The sequence below is a fragment of the Diceros bicornis genome, chromosome 18 (assembly GCF_020826845.1).
Source record: "Diceros bicornis minor isolate mBicDic1 chromosome 18, mDicBic1.mat.cur, whole genome shotgun sequence".
Lineage (NCBI taxonomy): Eukaryota > Metazoa > Chordata > Mammalia > Perissodactyla > Rhinocerotidae > Diceros > Diceros bicornis.
In genome coordinates this window covers 44,840,342-44,866,544 of record NC_080757.1, presented here as the reverse complement: position 1 = coordinate 44,866,544, position 26,203 = coordinate 44,840,342, and the positions used below count along the sequence as shown (strand labels likewise).

At 37.3% G+C, this 26,203-nt stretch overlaps 1 protein-coding gene across 4 annotated transcripts in view; it reads left to right on the top strand.

Moving 5' to 3' along the window:
• Positions 1-26,203, top strand: part of CDC27 (cell division cycle 27) — a 68,724-nt gene that overhangs the window by 1,686 nt on the left and 40,835 nt on the right. For 3 of the 4 annotated variants that reach the window (XM_058561280.1, XM_058561279.1, XM_058561281.1), the window contains exons 2-3: positions 14,269-14,344; positions 24,919-25,066. In XM_058561280.1, coding sequence (XP_058417263.1) covers positions 14,269-14,344; positions 24,919-25,066 — 224 coding nt within the window. Of the gene's footprint in view, positions 1-14,268; positions 14,345-24,918; positions 25,067-26,203 lie in introns of those variants that run through there. The other variant, XM_058561282.1, reaches the window with a different exon arrangement.

Genomic DNA, 26,203 nt, shown 5'->3' with positions numbered 1-26,203 from the left:
AAAGTACTCTTAGCAGTAATGCACTTAGGCATTTTTAAGGCTCAAATGTCAAATTTATCTTTTTTTTTCACACTACCTTTATCCATTAGATTTGGGAACAGTGGTAAGAAGTTTTAAGATACGAGGTAGTATAAGAAGAAATAAGAGATCTGGAGCAGAGGGAAGAACAAGCAATTTTGGCTAGGATGATAAAGATCAACTGACCAGAGATAGTGCTGAAAATGGGAAAGAATTAGTGAGGAAGAAAATAAAAATAGGGGACTAGCCCTGTGGCGTAGTGGTTATGTTCAGGCGCTCTGCTTTGGTGGCCTGAGGTTCGCAGGTTCGGATCCCTGCTGCAGACCTATGCACCGCTCATCAAGCCATACTGTGGCGGCGTCGCATATATGAAATAGAGGAAGATGGGCACAGATGTTAGCTGATGGCCAATTTCCCTGACCAAACAAAAAGAAAAGAAAACTAGGACAGATAAAGATACTGTATATGTTTTTCTTTTTAACTATAATAAGTGATTGCATGTATTTGTAAAGGGATGAGAGTAAGTTGGAAAGTTGTTTTCTTTCTTGGGATGCCTCATGGTTCATGGTATTACTAGGCATAGGAAAAAGTTGAGAGAAAAAATGAGCAACTGATCTCTGCCTTTTTATTTTCTTTAACGTTTTAGTGTGGAATAGCCAGTCTGAGATAAGGTAAGAATAAGCTCCTCCTCCAAATTATCTCTCATAGAAAAGTGTTAGTTAATATTTGAGTCATTTCAAAAATCTCTCCTATTATGAGGCAGAAATTCTGTCGATTATTTTATTTTTAATATAACTGTTTGGAGAGGACACACTACCCTAAATGACTTCAATCAGTGCTAATTTGGAGGTTTATAAAATTCACCTGATGAAACTGATTAAAAAACCAGTGATATTTTGATAGATTTATCAATTATTCCTGGGGTAGGACTTCACAGTTAGAAGTGTTGGATGAAGTTGTAAACAAGCCTTATAAAAATCACCATAATGAGCAGTGTGGTAAGTGGTTACTATTCACATAATATCATTTTATTTATTTATTTATTTATTTATTTATTTATTTATTTATTAATAATCATATATTTTTTTAAAGATTTATTTATTTATTTTTTTCCCCCCAAAGCCCCAGTAGATAGTTCTATGTCACAGCTGCACATCCTTCTAGTTGCTGCATGTGGGACGCGGCCTCAGCATGGCCGGAGAAGCAGTGCGTCGGTGTGTGCCCGGGATCCGAACCCCGGGCCACCAGTAGCGGAGCGCGCACACTTAACTGCTAAGCCACGGAGCCGGCCCATAATATCATTTTAGAGGTCATTAGATAGTGAAGGAATACTTTTAGCTTGGAATAAGATGTACAGGAACAGCATTTAACATGGATTCAGAGGATACCGTATTTCAAATAACTTAGAATTGAAGGTGGTGTATTCAGGAAAATTGTGTTAGATGACCAAAAAAAAGGCTTTATTGATGTCAAAGATATATGTAAACAGTTTTAGTAAAATTGTTCTATTCAATGAGAGTAGAAAAAAATGAAATTTCTAAATATGTATTGTGATTTTTAAAATATATATGTGTAAATTGATAAATCAATAGGCAGTTCATTATTTGATGTTCATTCAAAAATGTATATATTCAAGTTAGCGGAAACATTTGTTTATGAAATTTTCTTTTGGAAAATAGGAGATTACATTATATTTAGGTACAAGATAGTGCCTTGAAGACAGTGCTACATAGTACCTGAACTGAGAGAATAAGCTTTGAGGAGTGGGGGTGGAGGAGGAAGTCATTGCAAATACATAATATTTTAATTCCTGTATGGACTAGTGTCCTGATATAGCCCTTGCTTTGTCTATCGTCTATAGAGAGAGAAAGCATTAGACAAATAATCATACACTAATAATTACAAACTATGATAAGAAGGACACAATAAATAGTGTGTTAGGAAGGAGACATACTAGGAGAGACCTGACCGAAGCCCAGGTGTCTAGTTTGCAGTTGGACCACCAAAGGAGGTACTGCAAAACGGCAAAAAGTTAAGAAGCAGCCTCAATGAAAAAATCAAATAGGAAAGAATGTTATGCGCCTGCCATGTGCCAAGCACCGAAGAGTATAAAAGATGTTCTAAAACCTTAAAATCTAAAGAGGATGTTAGGAAAGTCCTTTTTGAGCAAGTAACATTGAAGCTGAGAGTTGAAGGTTGAGAAGGAAACATTAATTTGAAGAGCAGTACAGGCAGAGGAAACAGCATGTGCAGAGTCCCTAAGACATAGCTGAACTTGTCATTGGAAGAACTGAAAGAAGACCAGTGTGGTTGGAGTTATGGTAATGGAAGGTCATTATAAGGAGTTCAGTTTTCATTCTAAGTGTGATAGGGAATCATTGAAGAATCTTCAGCAGAGGGTTGACATGATCTGATGTAGGTAGATGTTAGGATCTCTCGGTACTGTGTGAGAAATGTAATGGGAGGAGGGAGGCAAGAGTAAAAACAGTCTTAGGATGAAGGTAACCTAGACCAGAGTAGCAGTGGAGTAGGAAAGAGGTAGATAAATTCAAGAGCTGTTTTGAAGATAGAACCAATGAGACATGGAAATTGATTGGGGGGTGGGGAGCGGATCAAGAATGGCTGCCTGGATTTCATTTTGGTGGTGCCATTTCATAAATGGAGAATCTTTTGAAGGGGGGACAGTTTGAAGGAGGACAATTAAGAATTCTGTTTTGGACAAATTCAGTTGAAGGTATTTGTGAAACCAACCAGTAGAAATGTGGAGATATAACCTCTAATCTTTTGAGGGATCTAGTCTTGTTGGGAAGATAAGAATGCTTAACAAGAACAATTGGATAACGTGATAAGTCAGTATGTATTTGATTGTAAGGATAATAATAAAGAAATTCAGAAAAGAGAGAGATCTTCATAAACCAGAAAAATGGGAAAGGTTTCTTGAAGGAGTAGAACTTAAAGCTTTAGAAGATGAAAAAGCTTTGAATTGGTAAAGAAGAGAAAGAATATTCTTGGCGTGAAATGGCATGAGCAAAAGCCCAAAGTTGACAATGGTGTTTAGGAACAAGAGAACAGTAAAATATTATAAAATGGACATTGAGAGCAGGAAGAGATAAGGTTTTGCTAGCCAGGTAGAATCAGGTTATAGGGGACTTAACATACAGGCTAAGGAGTTTAGATTTAATGTATTGGTAATGAATAGCCATTATAGGTTTTTGAACAGAAGAATTATGTAATGAAAGCACTGCTTTGGAAAGATTAATCTGGTGCTATGAGGAAGGAGGGACAAGACTAGAGTTAGGGAGACATACAGGCTAGTAGAATAATCCAGTTATATGGTAATGTACTCAGTGTACTCAATCTTGGCACTGTTAATGTTTTGGGCAAGCTAATTCTTTGTTTTGGGAGGCACTGACCTGGGTATTGTAGTGTTTTGCAGCATCCCTGGCTTCTACCTACTAGATGCCCCCTCCATTTGTGACAACCAAAAAATGCCCCTCCAGACATTGCCAAATGTCCCTTGGGGCACAAAATTGCCCATATTGAGAACCACTGATGTAGAACTAAACTAAATTAGAGTTCTAGAAATTAGATTGTAATGTATAATAGGAAAATTCCACAGTGATTTTCTTTTCCTTATACTTTCTTGTATTGTCTGAAGCTTTTATTACTCTCCATTTCTTTTATGTCTAAAAAAGGGCAGGTATTTTCTTTTCTGACAAAAACAAGAACAAAACAGAACAATTTCTGTGGTCACATTTAAGTCTGAATTAGTTGTGTAACTTACAGAGGTTTGCTTATATTTTAAATAATATTTCATGTTTAAGAAGAGCAAGTAAGGAACGTTGCCATTTAATTTTTATGCTGTTGATTTATCTTTTATTTAATTTAATCTGTAGGATTTCTCTTCTAAACTTTTTTTGGAGGCAAGGGGTGTTGCTCTGTTTGGCTTCATTTTTAGCAGCATTTCATCCATCTGGCTTTAATTTGTAGAACTCCTGAGCTGATGCACTGAGTGATATTCTTTTAGGGACATGTCCACGCCAGCAGTTGGGCAAAAGTAGATGGATAACCAGAGGGCTAATCTGAGCTACCTATTTGTGATGCCTTAAAGAATAGTCCATTCCCCACCCCATTCCCCCAAAAGAGACACCATCACTCAGGAACTTAGAGATGCTTGAGCAGAGTGGTGATGGAAGCTGTATGGGGGGTTCTCTAAGTGGCAAGTTTTACTTCTGGGGTATATGGGAGTTTACTATCCCTTTCTGACCCTCTTAAGAATTGATGATAAAGGAATGATGTTGTGAGCGAAGCTTGATTTAAAATCAGAAATGGATAGAATTCTTGAATATTTTTCTTTCACTTAATTTTATTTTATTATTATTATTTTTTAATTTTATTTATTTATTTATTTTTTCCCCAAAAGCCCCAGTAGATAGTTGTATGTCATAGCTGCACATCCCTCTAGTTGCTGCATGTGGGACACGGCCTCAGCATGGCCAGAGAAGCGGCATGTCGGTGCGCGCCCGGGATCCGAACCCGGGCGGCCAGCAGCGGAGCGCGCGCACTCAACCGCTAAGCCACAGGGACGGCCCTTTCACTTAATTTTAAAAAGACAAAAAATTTAAAGTTCTAGGACTTTATGGCCATAGTACATATATATGTGTCAAATTTTCCTGGTGATCAGTAGTACTAAGGTAGCTGGAGAAGCATTTGAGTCTTTTGTGGCTTATTTGTTACAAAATAAGCAATTGTGGCAGATATGCTGGGAGATGTTATATAATGGAAACTACAAATTATATTTATTGAATTTGTTTATACTAAGAGATGGGAAAGAAAAAGATTTTAAGTGCCTAATGTGTGCCAGTCAGTATACTAGGAGCAATATACGTGTATCATATCACTTAATCCATGCAAGTCCAAGAAATAGAGCTCCATTTATCAGATAAGGAAATTGAGGCTGAGAAAAGTTCAGTAATTCCCCCAAAATCACACTACTGAAGTGCTAGCACACAAATTTAAACACAGGTCTCTAGCATCAAATCCTGGATATATTCTTTCTACTCACCATGTTCTTTCATTTACAACAAAATTAAACAAGTAGGTTCTTAGGAAATCCTCATATTTTATAATGGAGTAATTAGATGGTAATTATTTGAATTACAAAATAATTCTTCTATGTGCCACAGAGTTTCTTTCGTAGAGATTTCCAGAGATCCTTAACAATTGAACATACGAGAATACAGGCAAACTTAAGGCTAAGCCTAATTTATAAGATGCTAACAATGGACTGCCAGAAGTCAAAGATCGTTTGTTTACTCATTCAACATACATGGTTAAGCACCTGCTTAAAAGTACCTAGTAGATGCTGGGAGTATAATAGTGAGCAAAAACAGATATAGTCCCTGCCTTTCTAAAGTTTATATTATAGTGAGGAAGATATAACTCTCAAATACTCTCCTAAATAAATGTAAAATTTCAACAGCAAGAAGTATTACGAATGAAAGGTACTTGGTGCTATTAGAGTGTATAATAAGGATGCCTAACCTCATGCAGGGGTTCCACAAAAGACTTCCCTGAGAAAGAAGTCCAAAGAATGACTAGAATTTGCATAGTTTGGAGGAAAGGAAGAGTGTGGCAGATAAAGTGAACCGTATGTTTAAAAGACCTGTGGCAGGAGGGTAACATGGCAGGTTTGAGGAGCTGAACGAAGCTCATTGTGCTAGCACGGAGAGCATACGAGAACGTGATTCAAGATGAACTCTAGGGCCGGCCCCGTGGCTTAGCGGTTAAGTGCGTGCGCTCCGCTGCTGGCGGCCCAGGTTCGGATCCCGGGATCGCCCCGACGCACCGCTTCTCCCACCATGCTGAGGTCGCGCCCCACATACAGCAACTAGAAGGATGTGCAGCTATGACAGACAACTATCTACTGGGGCTTTGGGGGAAAAATAGATAAATAAAATCTTTAAAAAAAAAAAAAAAAGATGAACTCGAGAGGTAAGCAGGGACTATACCAACTGCCTAGTTTGGTGGCTTTGGTTTTTATCGTTAAGGACAGTGAGAAGCCACTGAAGGATTTTAAGCAAAGGGGTAATATGATCGGATCTGATTTGTGAAAAGCTCGCAGGGAGAGAATGGATCATAGGATGGAACAGAAATCAGAGGCCAAATAAGACACTATGAAAGTAATCCAGAGAAAAAATGGTCTGCCTTAAAGTAAATGTTTGAGTTTCTTCCTTTCATTATTACTATAGTTGCCTAATTTAAATGAGTATCATTTTGAAAGATACCTATATGCGTGATTCCAGAACTCTAGGTCATACATGGTCTGGTAGAACACCAGAAGGCCAGATCAGTTCTTATGGGGGCTTAAAATTCAGCCAGGCAGTGTGCTAGACTTATCTCAGATGGAAGTGTTTTAACCTTATCCTACAGATGATTAAAGCTAAAGCTCAGAGAAGTGACTTGGTTGTCTTTATTTGTAATGTGTCAGAGGGATTCTCTTTATCTGCCCTGGATTGGAATGTGGAGATCATATTAAGCATTCAAGAAATAATTGTTGAGTCAAATTAGATTTGAATACCCTTTAGCCTATTGTTTGTTTGTTTTTTTTTTTTGTGGAAGATCAGCCCTGATCTAACATCCACGCTAATCCTCCTCTTTTTCCTGAGGAAGACCGGCTCTGAGCTAACATCTATTGCCAATCCTCCTCCTTTTTTTCCTCCCAAAGTCCCAGTAGATAGTTGTATGTCATACTTGCACATCCTACTAGTTGCTGTACGTGGAACGCGGCCTCAGCATAGCCGGAGAAGCAGTGCGTCGATGCGCGCCCGGGATCCCAACTCGGGCCGCCAGTAGCGGAGCGCGTGCACTTAACCGCTAAGCCACGGGGCCGGTCCTAGCCTATTATTTTCTGAATGACTTTTTTTGAGTTATGCAGTCCAAATGTTGAAATTCTCTGAGGAGAACATTCATAGTTCATCACATTGCCTTTTATCTATCTCTTTGCTAGTGTGGAAGAGATGTAGGCTAGATAGCAGTGATTCTGTAATATATTTAAAGCCTGCTCTTACAGTCACTCCTTGCCAACACCACGTATTTTTGTTCTAAGGTTCAGCTTCCCGATTGTTTGGTAAGAAAATGAAAGCACTGTGACCCCAATGACCGTGATTTAATAGGTGCCTATGGAATAATGCCTGGCTCATTCATAATTTCTTACTGTCAGTAGATACCTGAAAATCCAAAATGTTAAGGCTTTGTACAGCCTACCTGAAGAACTTGATTTTCTCAAGTTAAGTTTTTTTTTTTTTTTGGTGAGGAAGATCAGCCCTGAGCTAACATCTGTGCTAATCCTCCTCTTTTTGCTGAGGAAGACCGGCTCTGAGCTAACATCTCTTGCTAATCCTCCTCCTTTTTTTTTTTCCCCCAAAGCCCCAGTAGATAGTTGTATGTCATAGGTGTACATCCTTCTAGTTGCTGTATGTGGGACGCAGCCTCAGCATGGCCGGAGAAGTGGTGCGTGGGTGCGCACCCAGGATCCGAACGCGGGCCACCATAGCGGAGCGTGCGCACTTAACCGCTAAGCCATGGGGCCGGCCCTAATTAAGTTTTTTATGTTATTTGTTTTTTACTGAAATCAGGATCATACAGCAAACAAATGTAGATGCTCAGTAAATGTTTATCGAATCGACGATGTCTTTCAAAAGTGGTAGGCATATCAAGTAAGATGATAAAGCAAGTGGTCTGAGTAGCATGGAGGGAAGTATATGATATGATCTAGGATGCTATTAACCAGAAAAATATGGATATCTTTCAGGTATTTATAGATCACACCGCTAAGAGATTTATTGCCCAAAAGCTTGATCTATTCCAGGGGCCAGCCCCATGGCCTAGCCGTTAAGTGCGCACGTTCTGCTGCTGGCGGCCCGGGTTCGGATCCCGGGCACACACCAACGCACCACTTGTCAGGCCATGCTGTGGCGGCGTCCCATATAAAGTGGAGGAAGATGGGCATGGATGTTAGCCCAGGGCCAGTCTTCCTCAGCCAAAAAAAAAAAAAGAGGAGGATTGGTATGGATCTTAGCTCAGGGCTGATCTTCCTCACAACAAAACAAAACAAAAGCTTGATCTATTCCAATCCTTCTGTCAGACTGTGATCTATATCTTCTTACCAGATTTTTGCTTTCTTTGCTTTTTAATGTTTTGCTTATTGTGTCAAGAAAGAAACAACTAGGTGTTATTTTGTCTTGTTCTATATTGTCAACATTAATGTTCTCTTTCATTCTTATTAGTAAAAGTTAATTACAGTATGACTATCTTAACTTGTGTTTTACCTCCAGATTGGATTTCTAAAAGTTTGTAGGTCAGTAAATGGAAAATGGATTCAGAGTTCCAAAACAAGTACTCATTCAACAAACATTTATTGAGCATTCACTATGTTAAAAGGCAGTTATCTAGGATAACTAAGGAAATAACTAGTTAATTAGGATAACCAGGGAATTACAGAGAAAAATAGAATCTAGTCTTTGTCCTCAAGAAGTTGCAACCTAGTTAACCAAATAGTACAACCAAATCTAATAAATAGCCTGATATTAAAAAAAAAAAGTATAAACAAAATTGTTTAGAACCTCATAGGATAGAGTAATTAATATTGCATTGGATAGATCAGTGAAGGCTTCATGAAAGGTAGAGGAACAGGTACACTGAATTTTGAAGAAAAGATGACTAAAATTTCAGGAGATAGAAGTTACAGACAAAGGACCCAAACAGAGACAACAACGTTAGCAAAGACTCTGAAATATAAGGATACAGTGGATATTTAGGGACTGATGGAGGCTTTTTCTGTTCCAGACCATAGGAAGCTTTGGTGAGATGTGAAAACAGCTGAAAAAGGGAGATTGAAGCCAGATGGGATTTGAATAGTTTAGTAAGGAGTTTGTGCTTTATTCTGTAGATATTTATTTTGTAAACTTTGTGGAGCAATCCAAGAGGAATCATTAGAAAGTTTTGATCAGAGAGGAAGACATGATGATAATGATGATGGCAGCTGCTAAAATTTATTGAGTAATTATTAGGTATGTGCTAGGAACCATTATGTACTTGATTTGAGTCTTATGTTTTAAATGAAGAGACTAAGACTTAGGAGACATTAAGTTACTTGCCCAAGACACAGAACTAGTAAGTTGTGGAATGTGGATTTGAACTCAAGCCTCTCACTATTGTCTCCTGTTTAGCAGTGATAATACTTATGTTTGAGGAAGGTAATTCTAGGACAGTATGGATTATATTACAGCTTGCGGACAGGAAGACCACTTAGGAGACCACGAGTTTAAAGGAAAGAAGATTCTGTTGTGGACTGGGACTAGGAAAGCAGGGATAGATTCTAAGTACCTTTCTTGAGGTGCAGTTCTGCAAATGGTGGTTAGATTCACTAACCAGCCCATTAAAATCTTTTAAATCCATAATGTACCCAAACTGAATTACCAGTACATTCATTATTTCATGTGTTCTTACCCAACGTCTGTGACTTTGTATGGTAAAAGGCATTTTGAGTTTCAGACAAGTACCTCTCCTAGTCCTGGCAGCAGCAGTGCTCCTTAAGGCACTAGTACTATAATAGTCTCTAATATGTAAAAGAGAAAGCACCTCTCTAGGTCAGTAACTTGTCTCTTCCCCATTCTTTTAAATATCTAAATTCAATTCCACAGATAGTTATTGAACACTTATTATGTACCAGGCTCTAACACTGTCTCCCATCAGCTAGACCAGTGATTCTTGATGAACCAGGGTATCTGTGAATCCTTAACACTGTATACAGATTTTTGGTATATGCACATGTGCTTTTTTCTGGGGAGGGGGTCCATAGCATTCAAAAGAGTGTGCTATAAAAGGAGGGAGAACTACTTATCTAGAAAAGTGGAAGAATGGTTCTGAACCCTGAATGCTTACCAGTGAAAAGGCTTAAAAATAAGGATATCTAAACTCAATCCTAGCTTGCAGGGATTGTGAGGCAGCGGATTTGAGGTAGAGCACCGTCAAGCAAGGATTGATAGCTACTAATCTGGACAGAAGTAACACTAAAAGATACTTCTTGAGAATAGAAACTATTTGTTAATTACTGTACTCCCGGAGTCTAGAAAGTGCCTGGTACATAGTAGGTACTTAATAAATATTTATAGAATGAATAATTACTAGAGCCCTCCAGTGGAGAAAAGTTAAAAAAGACACTCCCCCCCTCCCCAGTTGCTTTATCATTCAGGGTAAGTCATGCTGGAATCAGTAAAAAAATTTCCTCACACAATAACGTACATACCTTTGTACTAGAAATAGCTAAGTATGTTTTTGATATCCGCCACAAGCAAATGCTATCAGGAGACGTAAAGCCCAAGAATAGTAAGGAGTAGGAACCTCAGCCCTTTGGCTAACGCTATGTGGAAGAGTTAGCAGCAACAAATATGGAACATTTTATTGGGGGTTCTGGCTATTTCAGCACAGCTTGTTTTTGGTACCTTTCTAATTGAGGTGGCTCTAATTGGGGAAAAATCGTGTAGTGATCCAACAGTCCTTCTTAACAGGTCCTATTGGTATTTATGGCCTTCTCTTTTTTCTCTTCCTATCTTCTTTATTTCCCAAGTAATAGAGAGGACCCCTCCAATTACCAGTGTCTTTTTAGTGTGGTATGATATTTTAGTATTATGAGTATTCCTTTCTGTGCAATTGAGGGTCATTGTGGGATTAATTTATATGGAGGTATTCCAGAAACAAGCATATATGACAGCTGGCAGAGAACTGAAGTATGGCAAAATTACAATTGTATGAACCCCTTTATCTTCTGGAAATTATGAGTAGGAGTGTTGGGATAATCAGGCTTTTTGGCAACAAATATCTTCAGTATGGCGTCTGTAAGCATCTGAAAATTCCAGGATTTCTCTTATTTAGAGCAGACAAATCATCTTTTTATGTACACTGTTGGAATCATCTTATGCCAACTACCTCTGAAAATATTGGGGGTGGAGTGAAATGGTAGTTGATATTAAATTTCATACCAAAGGAAGATTTCTTTGTAGCACAACTAATTTGGGTGGATTATGAAAGGAGATGGTATCGTGATTCATTTCCATTAATACGTGGGATGTTTTAATAGGTGTAAGAGAAGGGTTAGGGCCAAGGAGGAAAAGGAAGACCTACAAACAAGAGGCCTTGGAACTTTAGTAATTCAAGCCTTTCTTTTAAAGCAAAGGGACATGGCCTGAAGGCTTAGAAATTATTTTATTCATAACATCTTAAATTAACATTAGATGAGACAACTTCTTTGGCTTTGGGGATTTTGTTGAGCAGGGAGGTTTTTAATTAGAATAAGTCTTTTAGATCAATCCTTTTTAAACTTTAATATGCATATAAATCACCTGGGATCTTGTTAAAATGCAGATTCTGATTTGGTAGGTATGGGGTGAGGTTTGAGATTCCACACTTCTAGAAATTTCCCAGAGGATGCTAGTGTTGCTACCCCAAGGACCACACTTTGAATAGCAAAGTTTTAGATAGTTCTTGAAGTAGCAGGAAATGACTAGACTGAAAATGCTAACACTGGAGAAAAAAATGCTGCCTGTGTTAGTGTAGTGTACTCAAAAAAGTAAATTTAAATTCTCATCTTCTTCCTTTCCCTTGTATCTGGATGGGAATGCTCAGTTCAGACGTCTCTGACACTTTATAAAATTTAGCCTCTATAGACAATAAGGTTAAACAAGTGGCTTTAGAGACCCCAAATGAAGTTAATATACCACTTTTTAATAGTGGTAAATATTAAATAGAAAACTACACTCGGGGTAAGTAGGTCATCGACTACTTAGGATTCTTTTTTTTTTTTTTTTTGTTAAGGAGATCAGCCCTGTGCAAACGTCTGCCAATCCTCCTCTTTTTTTGCTGAGGAAGACTGGCCCTGGGCTAACATCCGTGCCCATCTTCCTCCACTTTATATGGGATGCTGCCACACATGGCTTGCCAAGCAGTGCGTCCACGCGTGCCCGGGATCTGAACCGGTGAACCCCGGGCCGCCGCAGCGGAGCGCGAGCACCTAACCGCTTGCGCCACTGCGCCAGCCCCTTGGATTCTTAATTTAAAAAATTATCTTTAATAATAGTCATAGCAATGTTATTAAATATTTGCTTGTTCATTCAAGTATTTGAGCTTTTACTGTATCCAAGCCATATTAATCACTTATTATAATGTAATCTAGATTTACTGTTATGTTAGCTAGTGATCTTCATTAGGTAATCAGATCATACTGGTTTTATTGTAATTCTATTAAATCGTTCAACAAATTATGAGCTAGAGTACATATTAAAACTAAAAAACAACATTATTGTATCATGATCAGTTGTGACATGTCTCAAAAGTAGTTAGTTACTAAAAATATGTAAGTTTATGAATGATTTATTTTTAAAAATTAATTGGAGACTTTTATATCTTATAATATGACATACTAAAAATTAAACTCCTCTAGTTTAGTGCTCCTAAAAATGCTAGGTAAAACGTAAGTATATATAAACACATAATTTATATACACATAATTTATATGAGAGACTAAAAGTTAATGTTATGTGACATACTAAAAATTAAAAGAAACCTCTCTGGTTTGGTGCTCCTAAAAATGCTGGGTAAAACGGTAAGAAAAGGTAAATTGCCCAAGAGAAAAATGTATGACATATGAACAGGCATTTGCTAAAAGATCAATAAACATGAAATAAATTACCAATGAACACAGCCTCATTTTATTATTCAGGGAAATGCTAATTAAAAGCACTAGATAAGCATTTTACATCTATCAGATTGGTAAAAATTAAAAAGTTTGACAATACTTAGTGTAGACAAGGATGTGGAATAACGGAAACTCATACGTTGTTGGTAGGAGTGTAAATTAAAGGAAGAATTTCAGAAAATGATTTGACATTACCTAGTAAAGATGAACATGTGCATACTCAACAACCCAACAATTTCATTCTTAAATATATATCCTAATTTGCAGAGATTCTTAAACATGTACTCCAAGGGACAAGCATAAGAGTGCTTGTTGTAGCATTATTGTAACAGGGAAAAAAAACTAGAAATAACCCAAATGTCCATATGCTGTAAAATGGATAGAATACATTTTGGTATACTTTGACAATGGAAATATTATTTATTCACCAATCAAAATAAATGAACTCCAGCTATACACATCATCAAGGATGAATTTTCAAAACATAGTTTTGGGTTACGAAAGCAAATCATAGCAGAATATATATAATATGTTTGTATGTATTTAAAATTCAAAACAGGAAAAACTAAATGTTACATTGCTTAAGGATGATACATACAAATGTATAAAAACCAAAGAAAACCCAAAAGAAAAATTAACAATATTCAGGGGGTGGTTTCTTCTTTAAGTTAGAGAGAGGTTGTGTGAATGACAGAGAGAGCTTCAAAGATACTGGTAATATTTTATTTCTTGAGCTGGATAGTGGGTACGTGGGTCTAAATGTTTTTATTATTGCTTAAAATGTCCTTCTATCTGATATATTACTTTTTATATGTTTCGTAACTCTAAAAAGGAAAAAATGTATTCAAATAGATTAAAAGTTATTCCCATGATAGCTTTACTCATTTGTATTCCAATATGCTTCCTTGAGTGGGTAAGAATAGGGTAGCATTAAAGGTAATCAGTGGGAAAGTTTTTGTGGGAGGATGACATACATTTGAACATCTGCCTCATGTGTCATGAAAAATTGTTGAAAACCACTGCTGTAAGTTTAGAGCAGTGTAGTTTGGTGGGGTAGGCAGACCTATAAACGAATAACTGTAAAATAATATGAGTGCTTCACTAGAAGAGGTATGTTTACCAAAAAAAAAAATGGCTAGAGATCAGCCAGGAAAGCTTTATAAAGTAGATGTTATTTAAGCTGGGTCTTTAGGGTGAGCGATTTATAAGAGGAGGTAGATGAGGGAGCCCACATTCCCCAGTGAAGGAAAAAGAAATGCAAAGGCACAGAGGCCTAAAAGTCCATGGGAGAGTTGAGTGAGTAAATTCAGATACGTTAGGAGCCATACTGTGAAGAGCCTTATCTAACACACTATGGAGTTTGCACTGTGGGCATTGAGGTTTTATTACTTAAGTTAGGGATGTTGATTTGAGTATTATATGCAAAGCTCTGTGTTAGGAGTTACCTTGCAATTCTATATGTTTGTATATTTATGTTCTTTTTCCTTCACTTGCAGGCTGCTATATGGCAAGCGCTAAACCACTATGCTTACCGAGATGCCGTTTTCCTCGCAGAACGACTGTATGCAGAAGGTTTGTAGTCTATTCATTTCTATAGAACCATAAATGAAATAAAATGTATGGAATTCCATCACTTTTTATGACTGTGTATCACTTTTGTTTTTTCTTTATGGTTGACACTAGTTCATAAAAGCTTTTCCCTGTATCTGTGTAGTTCCCTTGTATACTACGTTTAATGACTATAGAGTTGCTTCAGGTTTTACACTATGGTTTACTTAATCATTTCCCAATCTTTAGGTATTTTTTTCCAGGTTTTTTATTAGAACAGAGTTTATATTCTGTGGCTAACTTGGGTTTAGAGTCTACAGCCTTGATACAAACTCTAACCCTTAAATATGCAGTTGTATACATACTTGGGCAAGCTACTTAATGTCTGAGTATTTCAGATTCCTCATCTATAAAATAAAGATAATAATTGCCTCATAGAATTGAAGAATGAAATGAGATAATGTATTTAAAGCGCCTGGCACAGCCATTCTGGCATGGTAATAAAAGCGTAGTAAACATCTGCTGGTAATGTATGTTTTGTTTCTGTCATTAATTATTCTAATTCTCTTTGTAAGATGCTAATATAGATAATTATGTACAGCTTTGTTTTTCTTTAAGTCATTTCCTTGGGTTATATGCTCTAAAATGGAATTTATAAGTCAAAGGGTGTGATCACTTCTACAACAAATTACTTTTTGCTCGGTTGCTAACCCAGCAGAGAGATGTAATAATCTAGTGTCACCAACAGCGTAAGACTTCCTTCGTAGTCCTATCAGTATCACATTTGACCATTTTAATGTATTTTTGCTTACTTGAGAATTGTGAGGTGTTTTGTCTTGCATTTTTATGACTATGAGGGTAGTTTTTCAAGTGTTTATTTTAAATTTATTCCTATTTCTGTAAGCTGTATCTTTATTTATTGCATATTTGCCCCAGATTGTTGCTTTTTAATCTTAATTCTATTGGTTTTATTATTCTGATATTTAAAATTTTTATGTAGTTTAACTCATCAGCTTTGTCATTTATACTTTCTCCTATTGCTTCGGTAGCTGGAAAATTGTCATCTTTCTACACCTACAATGAGCATATTGTTCTTGTAGTTTAAAAAATTTAAAGTATTTATCGTAGTATTATTACTTAATTTATTTCAATATTATTTATTAAATAATGCTTTTTTTTCCTCCTACATGGTATTTTACTTGGTTTTATATTAAATTTTAAAAAATGTTTCGCTCTGGGGCCGGCCCAGTGGCGTAGTGGTTAAGTTGGTGCGTTCCACTTCAGCAGCCCAGGGTTCACCATTTCAGATCCTGGGTGTGGAGCTACTCACCGCTCATCAACCCATGCTGAGGCAGCATCCCACATAAAAGAGCTGCAACTCTGCAACTGTGATATACAGCTATGTACTGGGGCTTGGGGAGAAAAAAGAAAAAGAGGAAGATTGGCAACAGATGTTAGGGCAGGGCCAATCTTGCTAAAAAAAAAAAAAAAAAAAGTTTCTCTCTATCTCCAGAATCTCTCCTCTCTTCCATTAGTTAATTTTCTGTTTTTAACCCAATATCATACCGTTTTACAATTAACACTTTATATTGTCTTTTAATATTTAATGAGGCCTATCTTCCATCATTTTTTTTTTCTTTCCAATTCATTCTTTGGTAGGAAGTCTTTACCTTTTCTTTTCATTCATTTTTCCACGTGCATTTTATTATTGCTTTGAAATTTCACAAAGATTTTGATTAGTGCTGACCTGTAACTATATAAGTCCATGAATTAATTTAGATAGTATTGATATCTTACTATATATATAACCTTCCAAACCAGAAACAGTGCTGCCCTCTTTTTACTCAGGTGTTTGTTTAATTCAGTTTTTCTACTTTTTATGTAAGCTCCTATTGGATTACTCACCAAAAATTTTTATTTTTTATTTTATTTTTTTGCTGAGGAAGATTCACCCTGAGCTAACATCTGTTGCCAATCTTGCTATATTTTGTAGGCGGGTCGCCACCACAGCATGACCGCCAGTGAGTGGTGCAAGTCTGCACCCAGGGTGCCAAAGTGGAGCACGCCAGGTTAACCACTAGGCCGCGGGGCTGGCCCCTTTTTATTTTTTTATGGTAGTACATGAGCTTTATTTTTGTGTATTTTGTGTGTTTCTGCATGAATTGATAGTGGCACATTTCTGCTCAGTTGTATAATTTTACTCTGGTAGTAAGTGCAGTAACCTAACTGCATGCATAAGGAAGTAGATATTAGGGGTTTGCCAAGCATGTCACAAAAGGACAGGGGATAAAAACAATATTAAGAATATAGAGAAGAGGCCGGCATAGTGGTTAAGTTCTCATGCTCCGCTTTGGTGGCCTGAGGTTCGTGGGTTCGGATCCTGGACATGGACCTACACACCGCTCATCAAGCCATGCTGTGGCAGCGTCCCATGTACAAAATAGAGGAAGATTGGCACAGATGTTAGCTCAGGGCTAATCTTCCTCAAGCAAAAAAGAGGAAGATTGGCAAGAGATGTTAGCTCAGGGCCAGTCTTCCTCACCAAAAAAAAGAATATAGACAAGATGTGGGCCAAGAAATGTAAACTACATAGGAAAGTTAACGCAGAAAGGGCTGGGTAAATAAGAGAGGATAAAGAGAGGTGCTAGAAGTCCAGATGAGATTGAATTGGGAGATGTATGGGAATATGTAAGAGAGGAAAACCATGAACCAGATGCAAAATTCTTTGATTAATGAAGCAGAATGTCCTGAATCTAGTAGCTGAGAATTATGAGAAGGTGTGAGCCTCAGGAGCGGGGGATTTCACAAGAGGGCAAAGAGTAATGCTTGGAAATAGTTTTGAGAAGCAAGGAGGAACCAACCTTACCTTCAATCTGATGAGGGAATTAGCATCCCTTTGAGAGTGCTATGAGGTTTGGGGGTTCAATGAGGAAAGTAGGGAAGATCTGTGGAGCAAGAGTCTGAGGTCCCAATGAAAAGATTTAAAAGAGTGGGAGGCTTAGAAGAAGATACAGGTTTCCCTTGCTTTTCGAAAGTTTACTTTATGCCACTTCGCTTTTAGGAAAGACCTACATTAGTACCTGTTTTTGCTAACTGAAAGAAAGTCGAAGAGGATTTTTGCTTTTACGAAAAAAAGCAAAAATAGCTTTCAGCGTTTGTTTTGCAGCCAGGCGTTATGAAGGCAGAGTGCACCCAGAGCAGCGAGATTGGCACCGCCAAGCTCCTTCCCCTGGAACTACACTTGGCATCTCAGCATCAAGCAGCCATAGCTTTGAACTGTGTCTGTGAGCATCTAGGCTTTATCTTGATTTATTTTGTGCATCTGTTAGCAAAATGTGTCGTAGGTAATTGTTTCTTCGCTCTACGCCATTTTGGCTTACTAAAGGTTTTATAGGAATGGTCTTTTGGAGAGCAGGGGAAACCTGTAATACAATAGATTACCCTACTCTGCTCAATTATGTAAAAGCAAGGTTTATTATGAATAATCTACTTACATTTATTTTCGTTGATACCTGGGCAGCCTCCATGTTTTACCATCTTATACTTCTTTCTTTTTTGAATTTGTTTATTGAAGGATAGGCAGTTTCTAGTTTATTATACTAGTTAGGCTCCAAAAGATTGTAAATTAGCAGTTTCAAATTCAGATGATTGAATTTTCCCATAGAGTTGAGGCAGGATTCCAGATTAATCCATATAAAACTGTTTAATATACTTTCTATCTGTTTCTGATATAGTGCTTGACACTTGGAAAGTTGCTCAGTAAGTATTTGTTTCTCTCAATATAGAACCTAACCACTCTGTTTAACTATATTTCTCTGAAGGAAGATTTTAGAATTTAAGTGCATGGGAGCAAATACTATCCTAGCTTAATAATAAGGACAACAGTAACTTCTACCATTTATTGATTTCTTACTGTGTACTAGGTACTCTAAGTACTTAATTCCTTATTTAGTCTTTAATAATCGTATAAAATAGACATTGCTATTGCCGTTTTAGAAATGAAGAAACTAAGACCAGTGTTCAATGGCAGTAAGTGGGTAGATCTTTCTGACTCCACTTTACCGAGTCAGCAAGTACCAAGGATAGCAAGTACATGCCACTCGTCTGATTTACAGTAGACATCACTAATCCATCACAGTACTCATTTCCCCTGAACCAACCTCAGAATTCTTGTCAACGCAACGTCGCTGGCTTACAGTATTAGTTGAACAGAGTTGGTATGCTGGATGTAACTTGTTTGCCCCTTTGCTCAGTGGCCTCCTATGCCACTAGTGGTTGCGCCTGTATTTTAGAGAAAACATCCAATAGGGCATGAGGCTAAAGTGGTTGATGGGTAGGATCCTCTGTAAGTCAAATTCTTGACATAGTTTCTCAATTTCACTTGTTCCTTGTCACCCATTTGTCTTTCTCCTAAGAGTTTCCTAGATGGGATGAGTAAGACTGTGGTAGAAGCAGAGTGGTATAAGAGAGAATCTCAACTCAGATATTCATTAGCCGTTTGATCTTAGGCAGGAAGTAATTCTGAGCCTAATTTTCCTCATCTTTAAAATGGAAAGAGAAATATATACTTAACAGGATAGTTTTAAGGACTAAATATAATAATCTACTATAGTTTCTGGCACATGGGAAGTCCCTTACAAGTTCCCTCTCACCCTTAGCATATCCTGATACTGTGGCTTTTCAGATTTTTTTTTTACCCTTATTATATATGATGCACTCTGATATTTTCTATTTGAGTGTTTGTTTTTATTTTAATGCAAGTTGATACCCACTAAATTGACTTCACAATCCACTAGTGAATTGAGACTTGCTGTTTGGAAGAACTGTCCTAATCTTATCTTCCTCCACATCCCCTTCCACTGTTGTAAGCACCTATTTTTCCTTTCCACTGCCAATACCTGATCTCCTTGACCAAGGTTTTTTTCCCATTACTAATTAACTGTTGGCCCAAAAATAGATTCAAAGCTTTTCCCCTTGTTCTCGTAGGTAGCATGTTGTACTTCTAAAATTTTCTAAGATTTTTAATTGTAATTTTTTTTTCTTTTTGGAGGAAGATCAGCCCTGTGCTAACATCTGCCAATCCTCCTCTTTTTTTGCGGAGGAAGACTGGCCCTGGGCTAACATCCGTGCCCGTCTTCCTCCACTTTATATGGGACGCCGCCACAGCATGGCTTGTCAAGCGGTGTGTCGGTGTGGGCCCGGGATCCGAACCGGCGAGCCCTGGGCAGCCGCAGTGGAGCGTGCGCACTTAACCACTTGCGCCACTTGGCCGGCCCCTTTAATTTTTTTTTTTTTTAAGATTTTATTTATTTATTTTTCCCCCCCAAAGCCCCAGTAGATAGTTGTATGTTGCACATCCTTCTAGTTGCTGTATGTGGGACGCGGCCTCAGCATGGCCGGACAAGCGGTGCATCGGTGCGTGCCCAGGATCTGAACCCAGGCCGCCAGCAGCGGAGTGCGAGCACTTAACCGCTAAGCCATGGGGCCGGCCCCGGCCCCTTTAATTTTAATTATATATATTTAACTGTTAGGAATGAATAGAAATAGGTGGTTATGAACAAATAGAATAGTCTTAGACTATTTGGGGAAAGAATATATTAATACAACTAATATGGTACGTCCTTGGAGAGATAGATAGATAAATAGATATGATTTGTTTATATTCAGAAAATTGAGATGTAAGTTTTGCGTACTTTTTTTTTTAAGAAGGAAATGCTCAGGACCTCTGGGGAAAGATGAATAATTGCTATCTATGAGACCATATGGGACTGGCAGTTGTAACTGGTGAAAGGAAAAGAAAAAGAAATAGCTGAAGACACTGTGGCAACATGTATTCCCTAAATTATTTTGACGGTCCTAGGCCAAAGCTCAAAATTGCTTGAAATCTAGTGTTTTATCTTAATGTAGGTTTTGCATCCTACGCTACAAAATGTTTATTTTTAAGTATGACTACATTTTAAGGTACTATAAAATTGCTCACCAATTTTTTACCTGTCTTAATGATTAATGGGCCAGATGTAGAAATTGCATTGGATATATTGATTTCAGTAAATTGGGCTCAGTTGAAGAGAACTGAACCAGAGTAAAAGGTTCAGCATCTCTTTATCTTCTGTCTTAGCCATGGTTGAGAGCCCAAACTCACAGAAATATGTGACTACAAATGGCAACATTTAAAAAAAAAGTTATTTACCAGGTTGTTTTAAGGTCATCATTGAGGGAAAATGTCCAGAATACAACTAAAGATGTGGCATAATGTATCATTTAAGGTCATTATTGGTGGAAAATTTGATAAAAATAATCTTGTTGCTAAAAATTCAAGCTACTTTGTCCTATGGGGAGTACTGAAAGAAGGGCTGGCCTGTTGGCTTATCCTTTTACTGTCATAGTTAAATGCTTGCAGTGAAAAAGATGTTATTTTTTTAATTATCATAGTTTTCATTTTCATTATGTGTTAATGAATTGACTGTAGTCTTCTCAACAGACTTTTTTAATCCATGACTCACCTATTTCATTGCATTAACTTAGGTGTTTCACACAAACATCACACACATCAAACTCAGTGCATGCAAAGCTGGATTCGTAATGTTCCCACCATAATCTAAGTCACCACTATCTCTTACTAGAAAAGCTTTCTGACTGACTACCCTTCCCTGCCTCTTCCCTTTCCCCGTCCCAAATCAACCCATTTTCTTTACTTCTTAAAACCCTTCAGAGATGTCTAATTGCTGTGAGGATCTATCCTAAATCTTTACACAGGTTGCAAAGCCCTGCGCAATCTGGCCACCTGCTTTCTCATGTGTTGCCACTTTTCCACTCAAACAGCAAGGAGCCTTTTTAAATTTTCCTCCAGCCCTCTTATCTGTGGTATGTTTACTCCAAGCATGATTTCAAAGTGTTTAAAAACATTATTAACCCCATCATATACAACAAATATAAAACCAGTTAGTACTGAAGTTTAGGATGTAAACAAATGTAGAGAAAATAAAAATTGGCAACAGTATTAAAATACTGAAGTTGTATATGTAGATTAAGTATTCAACAACTGAATTGACTGTGAAGGATGGAATGAATGATGCAATATATGAAAAGCACAGCACCCAGGCAATTGAAAACAATCAGCAAAAAAAAGTTAGTGATGAAATGGAATTCCTTAAGCTTGAGGCTCAAGGTCACATTTGTATACCCCACATAAATATCAGTTGACTATTCAGGTATCATAAATTTAGGAGAAGGCCAATAATAATAATTTAATAATAGCACATATAGCTCTTACTGTGTGTCAGGCACTATCCTAAGTACCCTACATACATTAACTCATTTAATCTCAACAGCAAGCCTTAGAGGGGCCTATCACTGTCTTTATTTTACGGGTGAAAAAACTGAGGGTCAAAGAATTTAACTTGCCCTAAATCACATAGCTAATATGTGGTAGTGCCTGAATCTGAACCCAAGCACTTTGGCTCTAGTCAGTACTCTAATCCATGTGCTGCACTGCCTGTAGCTGATGTAAGAACTTAAAAAATAATCAAGATGAAACATATATCACAAATCATAGATGATTCCATGGGTTCTATGCTCTTTGAATACTTACAGCATCAAAGTTCATGACAGGGCAGCAAGAATAATCTCTAAGGTATTTCTATCTTAGATACAGATAATATCAGAGATAAACTCTCTGATATTTGTAGAGTTTAGCAAAGCCAAATAGAGAACACTCACCTCAACAAACTTTTAAGTCTTGCCAAAACTCGTCCATTTTGGAAAAGGCTGCTTGTTTACGTTATAAGTAAACATGAAGAAGAGATGTCTGTCTGGTTTGAAAGCACTGAAGGACTGTTCACCTTCGTATTTGATGGAAATGTATCTGGAGGATGCAAGCTTAAACCTCTCTTAATTATTTTGGACTTATTTTAAATGACCTTTTCAACTTTTGAAGCCCAATGTGTTTGTAAGAAGAGGAGCTTCAGTATTGTTCTGCAGCTTCTTGTTTGTTTTTTCACTTAACAATGCATTCTGGAAAATCTTTCTATGGCAGTATTTTTGACACCTATCGAGTGTTCCATCTTATGGATGTACCATAATTTAACTAGTACATGATTGATTTCTTAATATTACTTAAACAGTGACTTCATGGAGTCAATGCTCAGTTTATTCCTGATTGTAAAATATGTTATGGACCTTATAATTCCCAATCACATATTTTAATTAAGGCTCTATGTAAAGGGTGGTAAATAAATGTCATGCAGACATCTATAACTGTTTCCAGATCCTCTTATTTTGATCTCTATGCACTTAGCTATGATCAGCCATAGAATTTTTCTGAATTTAGCACTTAAGGCAGCCACTGTCAGTCACTGTTCCAGATGAAATCTATTTGTCAATACTCTATACTTTTTAGATTTATTATTGCTACTTACTACTGGCTCACTAGTTGTGTTTGGGGCTGTCAGGTTATTTCTGGGGAGCCTCAAAAACCACCCATGTCTCTCACAACCCTTCAAATTGTTTTGGAGTTACTTTATTATCTTACGGTTTCATTAATCTTAAGGTTTGCTTAAACCTCCAATCCATATTCCCATTTGAACATATAGTTTTGAAGTTACTACACTTCAAGAAGGTAATTGCAATATGACACTAAAACCACACACACACACAAACACACAGAATGTTTGGTATCTTTATATTATTAGAGAATTTTACTGCAGTGAAAAATGGACCTAAACATAATCAAGTGTTTGTAAACAAAACATTTGATAAAGCATCGTTATGGCTGAAAGTTAAACTAGTTTTGGAGAGCCATTGTTTATTGATATAATCAATAGTTTTTAAAAACTTAATTTATAAGGTGACAAGACTGGGCCTTTGCAAAATTTAGCAGAAATCGTACTTTCCAACTCATGTGAATTAGCACTTATAGTTCAGTGAAATTAACAATTTGTTCCCACCTGCAGTAGAGCTCCCCATTCATTTTTTTGCTTCTAAAGCACTAGTACTATCGTACATCTCGTTACACATGTGTACCAAAATTTCTTTATCATTTACTGCATATCGTTCATTGTATATTTTTTATAGTAGGGTTTCATGAAAAATCATAAGATGGGCCAGAGAAGAAGGGTTCCTGTTGGTTTTTGCTTGCACATATTATGACAAAAAAAACCTTTATGAGAGCAAAATTTCAAATTACTTTTTTATCTCAAATATTTGAGTCAAGTTAACTTTTCAGGAAGATGTGGCAAGAACAATGTATTTGTACCTTAGGACTGGTACTTTAGAACAGTGATTCTCAAACTTGAGCGTGCATCAGAATCACCTGAAGGGTTTGTTACAACACAGATTGCTGGTCCCCACTCCCAGAATTACTAATTTAGTGGGTCTGAGATGGGGCCCAAGAATTTCCATTTCTAACAAGCTCCCAAGTCATGCTCATGCTGATACAGGGACCACACTTTGAGCACCACTTGCTTAGAAGATCCCTCAGCCTGAGATTATTATATAACCCATTTTTAGAAGCATAGAGTTGTGATTTTCCCTCTTTCTTTCTATCCCCATTGTTGTCGCCTCTATAAACTGTCATCTGGATTGGTTGTGAGGATAGAATTGAGGAGATGGTCAGTTTGGGAGAGAGTAAACAAAGGGAAAAATGCCACATTTCATTAACTAAGACAGAAGTGGCATTTTTTTTTTTTTGTGAGGAAGATTAGCCCTGAGCTAACATCTGTCACCAATCCTCCTCTTTTTGCTGAGGAAGACTAGCCCTGGGCTAACATCCGTGCCCATCTTCCTCCACTTTATATGGGACGCCACCACAGCGTGGCTTGACGAGTGGTGCCTCCATGGGGCGCCTAGGATCTGAACTCCCAGTGGGGACAGCGGAGCACGCGCACTTAACCGCTACACCACCAGGATGACGGAAGGGGCATTTCTTAATGTAAAGAATAAGGGGACAGGCTGATGAATGATTCAGCTCTTGCTATTGGAGAGCAGTTTAATTATTGTCACTGTACAAGTACCAAGTCTGTCAATTGTGTGTTTAAATGATGTGGGTATTCACAATTTAGAACTTTTGTTCTTATCTTAAATTATCTTGAATATAATTTTGTGTATATTTGGTGTTAGAAATAAGTGGGGTTTTTTCAATCTGGTCCTTTTTTAATGTAGAAATTATTTCAGATTGGTTAAGTAGGTTTATACCCCTGAGTCTCCCTCTCTAATGAAATTTTACTTCTATCATCTCAAAGAGTCTATTAGAAAAATATTACATGGAAACAAGATGTTTTACTGGTAGTCTACTCAAAGGTGGGGGGGGGGGTGGTGTGTGTGTGTTTGCTTTTCTTAAGGATTTACAAGAATACCATGATTGTCTTCATTGTATTATTTCCTTGGTTCCTTGCAGGAAGAAGGTAATCAGGACTTGGGGAACTAACTTTTCTATCAGTAAAGTATTTCTCCTTAATTCAAATGTGTATTAATAAGTGATTGTTTTGTATTAAATAACGTGCCTAATTTTTTTGTTGCTAAACTTTTTTATTACCAGATAAACAATGATTACCATTCAACGTACTGAATAATGGCCTTTTTTTTTTCATATGTGTTCTTAGTACACTCAGAAGAAGCCTTGTTTTTGCTGGCAACCTGTTATTACCGCTCAGGAAAGGCATATAAAGCATATAGACTCCTGAAAGGACACAGTTGTACTACACCACAGTGTAAATACCTGCTTGCAAAATGTTGTGTTGATCTCAGCAAGTAAGTTTTTAAATCTTTTCTATCTAATTTTGTTCTACTTACACTGTAGAATTTTGGATAAAATTCTTTTTGATGGATTAAACTCTGGTTGACTCCCTTTCTCCTCTCTTTTTTGGTAGTAGAGATTTGTCTATTTCAGTTACTTTTGAAATGTTTGTACTCCTACCTATGCCATTATTATTTTTGTTATGGAGAAATTTCATTGTTATGGTAAGAGATAATAGAATTTAACTCTGGAGAAACTTAAGTTGTAGCTAATTCGTATCATTTTCTAAGATGATACCAAGTGTAATTTCCTTTCCTTTGCTTTCATTGTTAGACCAATTAGAGTAAGCCTGAAAACCTACTTACCAGTTCACGTGAGATTAATGCTCACATGAGCATTAATGTGTCTAGGTAGTTGTGTAATTATTTGCCTTTCAAGATCATTTCTATTTGGAAACCAGTACTCCCACCCCTTTGAAGCAAGGGGCCAGATTCAGGAGAGCACTTCTTTTGCATATTAGAGTTAAAGCAAGTCAGCTGTCCCTGTTCTGAATCTGGAAGCAGCTAGAGATATAGGTAATGTTCTGTTAAACTCTTTTCTGTGCTGTAAGAGATGAAATAATGGTAAAAGTGACTAAACAGTTAGATAGTTATGAAAGCCTGTATGTGTGTTTAGTTTGTAGGTTTACAATGAGAGGATACAAAAAATCCTCATAAATAACTATTTTGTTTGTCCATTGTCTAACTGATGACTTTTAAATTAAAGCTAGCTAAAATATCTATAAAATTTCTGAGACGTTTGTTATTGAATTATTTTTACTCCAAAGATTCTGATGTTAAATTCTTAAAAATCTACTTACTTATGTAATTTGCCTGTTTCTTAAGCCAGTTCTTTTGTGTGTCTGTGTGTGTGTGAGGAAGATCAGCCCTGAGCTAACATCCGTGCTAATCCTCCTCTTTTTGCTGAGGAAGACCAGCTCTGAGCTAACATCTATTGCCAATCCTCCTCCCTTTTTTTTTGCCCCCCTAAAGCCCCAGTAGATAGTTGTATGTCATAGTTGCGCATCTTTCTAGTTGCTGTATGTGGGACGCGGCCTCAGCATGGCCGAAGAAGCTGTGCGTCAGTGTGCGCCCGGGATCCCAACCCCGGGC